Raw genomic sequence first — 9318 nt, forward strand, 5'->3', positions numbered from 1 at the left:
TATATATATATATATATATATATATATATATATATATATATATATATGAATACTAAAATAAACTACTACTTACTACTTGTAACACTATTCCTACTTCACTGTTTTTTACTTATCACAAAGCTTCAGGGTACGGACCCCCCGTCCTTGTTTATCACGTGGGAACCGTTCCCTGAAGCCTATACATGAAGTAACGTCTTACTGAGAAGCAAAGCACCTGTCATTGTCAATTTACCAAAATAATGTGTATTAGTAAATAAAAGAGGCTCTCTAATTGTTTTAAATATTTCATTAAAACAGTAATGCAGAGAAGCGATGGTGCTTGTGAACTTACGGTGACCAGCATGTCCTTGTCTCTGCTGGAGCTGGATCTGGGTAAGACAGCTCTAGAAGCTGGAAAACAGACAAACCACAAGGTCAACACAACAACACAGTGGGGGGGGGGGGGGGTTACATGAGCACTAACTACTGACTCAAATCAATACAGCCTTCATTTTCTATATGCGATGCATTTCAGTTACGCAGAGTGTTTTGATGTCATTACTAACGTTCCACCCAGGTCTCCTTTATGTCTGAGATCAATAGAGGTTTCACCAGATTTGTCTCTCTCGCAGTTTCCCCATGTAAAGCCGTATCTCTGTTATGGTTCGTTATGTGGTGCAGTACGTCTCTCCTTCTCTTCATCTTTCACACTCTCATATACACACACAAATTCAGCGATGAGTCACCATCATCGCACCATCACTCAGGCCCACAAAAAAACCTGTTCCACTCTCTCACATGCACAAACACACACCTCCACACAGTGCTGCAGCGTGCGCACAAATAAAAGTGGCCGTGTGCAAGGCAAGATGAAGCAATTCGGCACTTTACACACCGCTTTCTACCAGCATGAAAAAACAAAACCCAACATCTGAGATGTGGACTGTGTTTAGTGACAACTGGTGTTACACTTGTTGGAAAACAAAGCTGATTTCTGTGGTTTCCTTGTGAACTCTTCCCACTGAAAAACAATTCATGATAAATCTACCTCCAGCTAATAATATCACCCTGTTCAGCTGAGGATGACTCGCAGCTCGCTGATGACATAATCCATGCACTGAGTGTGGGAAAAGCTGATCAACATTATGCAACACCAGCTTGTTGCTACTACAAGGTAACTACCGACCAACCAACGGACACCACAAAGAAGCCACTGCCCCCCAAATACTCTTAATGCAAACATACTCATGGAAACAAGGGCCTTGACTTGCTCATGCTGCCACCCAGAGGTGGCATGATGCAAGAAAACACAAACCTGTTGTGAAGAGGAACCTGTACTCTTCTTGTAAACAGGAAGTGGGTGCATTTAGATGTTTAAGAAAGCTGCTGTGCCAAAAATAGCTCGAACAACCAAAGCTATGTTGCCACCTAAACCGATTTAACCCAGGGGTGCCCAAAGTTGGGTCTGCGGGCCAAACTGGGGCCAGCGAAGCCGTTTGATTTGGTGCACCAGAAGCCGTCATCATTACTACATTGAAATCTCATAAGCCAAAGCACTGTATTCTTATTCCATGAATCAACACCACTGGTGTTGGTCCACTGTGTTTTCTGAGGTTCAAGGTCAACGCAGCGTCTACCAGGAAGTTTTAGAGACTTCATGCTTCCTGCTGCTGACCAACTTTATGGAGAAGCAGATTTCATTTTCCAACAGGACTTGGCACCTGCACAGTGTCAAAACTAACAGTACCTGGTTTAAGGACCATGGTATCCCTGTTCTTAATTGGCCAACAAACTCACCTGACCTTAACCCCATAGAAAATCTACGGAGTATTGTGAAGAGGAAGATGCGATACACCAGAGCCAACAATTCAGAAGAGCTGAAGGCCACTTTCAGAGCAACCTGGGCTCATAACACCTGAGCAGTGACACAGACTGATCCACTCCATGCCACGCTGCATTGCTGCAGTAATCCAGGTAAAAGGAGCCCCAACTAAGTATTGATGCTCATACTTTTCATGTTCATACTTTAAAGTTGGCCAACATTTCTAAAAATCCTTTTTTTATTGGTCTTAAGTAATGTTCTAATTTTCTGAGATACTGAATTTGGGGTTTTCATTAGTTGTCAGTTATAATAATAAACATTAACAGAAACATTTGAAATATATCAGTCTGTGTGTAATGAATGAATATAATATACAAGTTTCACTTTTTGAATGGAATTACTGAAATAAATCCACTTTTTCATGGTATTCTAATTTTATGACCAGCACCTGGACAAAATGTATATATTTGTTTTAATTTCCTATATACGACTTATTTGTTATATTTTGTGTGTTCTGTAACATTCTTTATACAGAATGAAAGGTTAAATAACTGTATAAAAATAAAATTCCTTTACGTAAAGAAATATTTGCATTTCATGTATTATATTATCGCATTTGGCCCACGGCCCTCTGATAGATTTTCATTTTGGCCCTCTCAGGGAAAAAGTTTGGGCACCCCGGACCACTGTGTGTTTCCTTCCTCAATCTCGTACTTTATTTACACAAAATGTAATTATTTCTGGACATAATTCAACAAACTAGGCAGTAACGGTGCACGACTCTGGTGGCATTTGCTGCCTGTGTTTGAGTTTTAATGTGAAAAACGCTCAATTTTAATGTTAAATTGCAAATATAGGCAAAAACAATAGTTTATAATTAATTCTCCAGTAGTTCCACCACTGTTTTTATCCTCACATGTCCAGAACTGCAGCGTCATTTTCGTATAATGAGGGATTAAAAAGGCAGAATGTGGAAAACTGTTGTTAAGACCAGCTTTCTTTACCTTCTGTTGTCTTCCACAGACTTACAGCGATAATGGGCAGAAGGGATTAAGTTATTCTTGGGAATAAGAACCATCATAAAGAAATTTAATACGTTAATGCTGATGTGTTTTTGAATACTATACCAGTAATCTGTCACTGCTAAATAATTAAGTTTGTCTAAAACCACCAGCCTGATGGTGTGGTTGGGGGTGTAAATCCGCCCGGTTGCTTCATGACCTGCTCACGTTGTCACGCCACAACTTCTGCTTAACAAATCTTTTTAAATAGCTGATTTTAGTATCGTCCATAAAAAAGACTCATTTTGATTAATAGGAGGTTGATCTACATTATAGAATGAAAACTTTAGAACTGATCGGAGTGATGTATTTTTAAAGTTACGCTCACTTTGAAGCTGCAGCGAAAGATCAGTTGTTCCTGATTGGAGGTTATTTTTTACGTGTATAGTTAGAGAAAGAACTGTTGTCTTTAGCCTCTTGATGTAACACAACACCAAAACATAGTTTTAAAAAATATTCACTTGATTTATTTGATTGGTAAAGTGATTTACACATTACGGGACAAAGTCAGGGTGAAATAAACATTTTAACTGTGAATAAAGTTTCTGATCGCTCTGTCTGGACCTACACAGCAGCAGGTAGCCTATTCTGAGTTATTACAACCAACAGCATGCGTATGAGGATAATTATCAGTTCCTTTATCAGGACCTTTAACCTATACAATCTGTTTTTATGAGTGAACGTCACGGTGAGCAGAGGTTTTTGTTTGTCTGAAACACGTGTAGTTCATGTAATCTAAGAGTGACTGCTCTAGAGCTGAGAGACAAAACGTAAAAAGCATTTTGCCCAGAGGGACGACAGAAACGTAGACTGAGAAATTTAAATTCCATTCAGTTCAATTCAGTTTCTATAGCACCAAGTCACAACAGAAGTCGTCTCAGGGCACTGAGCAGCAACATTTATATATAAAAATAATAATGTAACGTTATTTATCTGAGGAGCAGACTGCTTTGAGTTTAACTCCATCACAGACTCTCATCTTGAGCAAGCATGAAGGCGACAGTGGAAAAGAAAAACTCCCTCATGAGGAAGAAACCTTTAGCAGAACCAGACTCAGAACAAGTGGTCATCTGCTTCAACCGGCTGGGTTTGAGAAGAACGGATACACAATGGCAGGTCAAGAATCACATGTTAAAATAGAAATAGTATCAAATGAAAACTATTCAATTTTAACAATTCATTTAAGGAAATGAGGTCAATTTGTCCTGTAGTAGTCTAAGTCTATAGCAACATAACAAGCCAATCCTAACTATAGGATTTATCAAAAAGGAAAGTCTTAAAACTGGACAATGTGTCAGCCTCATGGACAGAAACTGGAAGTTGGTTCCTCAAGAGAGGAGCCTGATAACTGAAAGATCTGCCTCCCATTCTGCTTTTAGAAATTCTAGGAACCACAAGTAAACCTGCAGTCTGAGAGCAAAGTGCTCTGTTGGGAAAATATGGAACAATAAGATATGTAATATAAGATGGAGCTAGGTTGTTGAGGGCTTTGTAGGTTAAAAGTAAGATTTTGAATTCAATTCTGGACTTGACGAAGCCAGTCCTTAACTCCAGTTTAGACTCTGGCAGCAGCATTTTGGATCAACTGAAGACATTTTAAAGAAGTATTTAGACACCCAGATTTACACTAAGACAGTGAAGAATGTCTTTCAACAAACGTTCAAAATAATAATGAACAATATGATATTCTAACCTGATCTTTTTAGGATAAAACCTGTTCCGTGTGTTGCGGTCATGAACTCACTGTTGTTTTGTTTGGAGGAGGAACTTCCATCGGTGCTCTCTCTTTGCTCACGCCACTCCTTTTCCATCATCTTTCCCCTCTCCTTCTCCTTCATCCTCTCTTTTTCATTCTCCTTCGGCAGGATACGCAGAGGTTTAGATGGGGTGTGATCTCTGCGATGGATGTAGGCCCGGGGCTTCAGGTAGTGGTACTTTTGGTTGCTGAAACCAGCTTTGTGGAATACATGGTCATCTCTTGCAAACCTGCATCAATATGAGAAGAGGACAAGTTCAAGCCACATCAGGGGAAGGTAACTTAAGAAAAAATGCTCCAAGTTCTTCTGGTCTAACCGAGGCCTCTGGACCTGCCCTCCAAACTTTGGTTTGTAAGATCTGGACAGCCAAGCCCTTGGTCTGGATGGACTTCTCACTCGCCTGAAAGGCCACTTGTCCTTCTGTTTTGACAGTGAAAACACTTCATCACACATCCTAATGGGGCAGAACTGAAGTCCAAATAAAAAGATGTTTCAGTTATGAGACAATGTACCATAGAAGGAGATGCCGTGCTGTCAGTGGGCCTCTTGTCAGGCTGTGAAGAAAACATTTTAATTCAATTGTTGAAACATTCTTGTGATGGTTTACTGCTTTGTTCTGTGGCTAGGCCTGTCACGATAACGAATTTTGCTGGGCGATTGTCTCAAAAATTATTGTGATAAACAATAATATTGTTTGGAATTTGACAATAATTAGTCGTTATTGTCAAATTTAAGAATAAATGTTGGTTCATGCGGGCAGCACGGTGGCGCAACTGGTAGAGCTGCTGCCTCGCAGCGAGCAGGTCCTTGGTTCAAACCCCGGTCTAGGGGCCTTCTGGGTGGAGTTTGCATGTTCTCTCCGTGCATGCGTGGGTTTTCTCCGGGTACTCCAGTTTCCTCCCACAGACCAAAAACATGCATGTTAGGCTGATTGGTAACTCTAAATTGTCCCTAGGTGTGAGTGAGAGAGTGAATGGTTGTTTGTCTCGTTTGTCTCTATGTGTCCCTGTGATGGACTTGCGACCCGTCCAGGGTGTACCCCGCCCCTCGCACAGTGATTGCTGGACATGGGCACCAGCGACCCCCGTGACCCAAAATGGAATAAGCGGGTAAAGATAATGGATGGATGGATGGATGGATGTTGGTTCATTTGTTTTGAGTGTAATATCTTTTTCGACCACCAGATGACAGTATAAGAAACATGCGACCAGCGTGTTTCTTGAAGAAAAATGAGAGGGAGGCCCCTTGACGTGACATGGGCTGTCTCGCTTCGGTTCTCAAAATGGCGGACGCTCGGTGTGGTTTGAGCTCTTTAGCATTTTTCACACAAATCTTTTAATAATAAAAAAATCAGTAAACAAGTTCTCAGCTTCTTTTTGCAGAGAAAAACAACTTTTTACACGAAGGCACAGATTTCAACTGTGAATTTTGGAGCGTCGACAAGACGGAGGTTTTTTCCTGAGATCGGCCTGTTAGCTTAGCTTGTAGCTTATCTTCTCAGCTTCGCTGCTTTTAACGATCCAAAAACGTAATTTATGGACGGTTAAAACGGATTTTAAAGAGAAAAAAGAGAAAGGGAGGGGTCAGTGAAGAGCACCGGAGTTGAGACTTTTGTCGTCCAGTGTCTTCAGTAGAAAGAGAGAGACACGAAGAAATAATAAAGCCAATAAATGAAAATGAGGTGGATAATTTTCATTTAGCACGCGATTGATTGATTTATTGTTTATCGCGACAGGCCCAGCTGTGGCTTTAAAGCTAAAGCTGTTTAAAGTTGTACTTCTTTCACATAAGACAAAAACAACTGTTTCACATCTTGAAAGACAGATTTTCAATCTTCACTTCAATTATTTTACACCAAGATTCAACAAGATGTCTGACCTGATTGCCAAAAAATGTACTGCTACAATAAAACACACACACACACACACACACACATATACACGTTCTATGACGTGTATCAATAAAATCACTCTAAAAAATTAAAGGTCTAGCTTTCTTTGAAAGAATCATCCCTTGTCCATCGCGCCTGAGTTGTAGAATAAAATAATCATGACCAACGGAGTTAAAGGCGTTTTGTTCAAACCTTGAAAATAACGTTACGCGTGGTATCTTGCGATACTGACATATGCCACACTGACTAGCACGAGCTGTGACTGACTCTCAGCTGCAACCACTTTACATTTTAGCTGGTTGTGTAGCTGTTTGAGTTAGACACTTTGTGTTAATGGAGGTTAGCTGTGCCCGGCATCTTGAACTGGGCTGGCTCGGAAAAGTAAATCACTGATACCAAAGTTCATGCTCAATAATCCAGGTATAAATCCAACAATGTCCAGTCAGGTCATCTGGACGGTCTCTTTTTTTTTTTTTTGCTGAGACATTTCACCCTTCATCCAAAGGACTTCATCAGTCTGAGAAGCCACCAAACAAACTGATTCCCACTAACTCCATAGTGGGGGGGGGACAGTTTGCTGGTGCTGAGATGGCCTCTGGGCCCGCCCTCTCCCCCTCCTCTAATCACTGATACACATCCAGCTATTAAAACACTCCAAACAGTTAATGGCACATTTTTTTCAACAGAGATCAATCTGTCGCTGCTCAGAATATGTGCTGGGGATCACTCTCAGCTACTACTACACTCAGTTTTAGATCAATATTTCTAATAGACAGAATTCAAGCAATTTATGTGGTTTTCGAGGTCGGTATCTGTGGCAGCTTAATTCAATTGGGTTAATTATTTGCATATGTAAATCCTGCGGGGGCGTGGGGGCACAGAGGTTAGAGAATGTGGGTCTGTGATCAGAAGGTCGCCGGTTCCAACTCCCTGGACCAACATCAAAAATGTGGGTGGGAAAGGTGAAGCAGCCACACCTGCCTTCCTCCACCTTCATTTGCCCCACTCTGGGCCCTTGAGCAAGGCCCTTAACCCCCACCATCTGCTCCCCGGTCACCCTAGATGGCAGCTCTGCTCCACACAGAGGCTGTGGTAGCTCGGTGTCTGTGGTTGCATCAGGAAGGACATCCGGCATAAAAACAATCACCAAACCTTCGTACAACTTAGTTCACTGCGGTGACCCCCGAAGAAAGGAGCAGCCGAAAGAAGAAGAAAGATTTGCATATTACATTAAAGAAAAATAAATAAATAAACAAAGGCATAATGATATATAAATAATAACCACCGACATTGGCAATATTGGTGTAAAGGTCTTGCAATCTACAAAGTAAAATAAAAAAAGTTTTTAAAAAAAAGTTAAATAAATGTATGCATAAATGAGTTATGAATCATGTAATTTGATATTCTTATTGTGTTGAAGATCTTCATATGCAATGTTATTTGTTCGAAATAAAGTACTTCTTGACATAAAAAAAGATTTGCTTATGTAAATCCAATGATTATTTTCATAAAGCTTTAATAAAATTTGCCCATTGGTTTGCGAGATATTTTACTAGCAGACGAAGGCAGCACGACGGCTCAGTGGTTAGCACTGTTGCCTCACAGCAAGAAAGTCGTGGGTCCAATCCCCGGTTGGACCTGGGGTCTTTCTGTGTGGAGTTTGCGTGGGTTTTCTCCAGGTATTCCAGCTTCCTCCCACACATCAAAAACATGCCTGTTAGTCTGCCTTCAGGTCCAGGCCTGTGCTCTCAGTGGGATTTGCCTGATTAAACAAAGTTAATAAATTAAAAACGAAGCAGAACCATGACCGTCCAGACTGTGGTGTTCACCAGCGCCCCCGTGTGGTCAGTTTATACACTTTGTTTACTCGTATTCAAACGGGTTCCGGTGTTACTAGCCTAATTTAGGAAACCCTGTTTGTTTGTTTGTTTGTTTACGTGCTGACCTGACATGAATAAAAACAGGTAAAACAAACTGCGTGGTTGAGTTTGCCTCACTGTTCGTGTGCGCGCGCTCGAGAAACTCGCGTGCGTCTTGTCAGCTCGCTTCCTCAGTCTGTTCTCTTGCTTTTATCTTTCCTACCTGCGCGTCTGAGGCTCGTGCGTGATCCATCTCTGCTCGGCCCTTTAATCTTTCCGAACGTCCGCGTGCTCCGGTCCAGCGGAGCAGGAAGTCCTTTGAACAAAAGTCTCTCGTTTGTCAGCTACCTCGTGGACTTCATCGCGCGCTCACGGCTCGTCTTAAGGTTCACAGTGTAGTTAAGTGTGACATGTCAGAGAGGGACGAGAAACGACACTTTCCAGAGGTTTTATTGCAACAAAGCAGCGCGGCGTGTTTCACTTCCTTTTTCTCCAGTTGCCCAATCAGCACCAGGCTGTGCTGATAAGCTCTTATCAAAAGTGAAAGTGCTGGAGAGCAGTGAGCCGCTGCCACACCTCGTGATGTCTTTGGACCATGACTGGGGGGGAAGATGGCGCACGGTGCTGGTTGTCAAACCTGTTCCAGCCATGATGAGGCAACACCTGGAAATACCTCAACACCGGAGCTGCTTCACATCAACAGGTGTTACGGCAACATCTGCATTTGACTATAAACGATTAGATGTTCATTTTGTCGCCTGTTAGCAAAATATCTCATGAACCATTGGACGGATTTGAATGACAGTTCAGGAAGTGTTCCTCTACACTTCAGCTTATTTATAACAGAAGTCATCTCAGGACACTGTTGGATTTATTATATTACCTGAATGAGCATGAACCTTGATCTACAGCACTGAACAGAAACATTCATATATATATATATATATAT

General features: G+C 41.5%; 1 protein-coding gene across 1 annotated transcript in view; it reads right to left on the reverse strand.

Annotated features, from left to right (window-relative positions):
* Positions 1 to 331: 331 nt before the first annotated feature.
* Positions 332 to 9318, reverse strand: part of LOC119416638 (periphilin-1) — a gene marked incomplete at its 3' end in the record, with an annotated part of 10122 nt that continues 1135 nt past the window's right edge. The window contains 4 exon segments of the mRNA XM_037683827.1: positions 332 to 390; positions 4607 to 4848; positions 4936 to 5039; positions 5132 to 5173. Of these exon segments, the coding sequence (XP_037539755.1) occupies positions 332 to 390; positions 4607 to 4848; positions 4936 to 5039; positions 5132 to 5173 (447 nt within the window).

This window comes from Nematolebias whitei, chromosome 11 (assembly GCF_014905685.2).
Source record: "Nematolebias whitei isolate Nwh7 chromosome 11, NemWhi1, whole genome shotgun sequence".
NCBI classification, from domain to species: domain Eukaryota; kingdom Metazoa; phylum Chordata; class Actinopteri; order Cyprinodontiformes; family Rivulidae; genus Nematolebias; species Nematolebias whitei.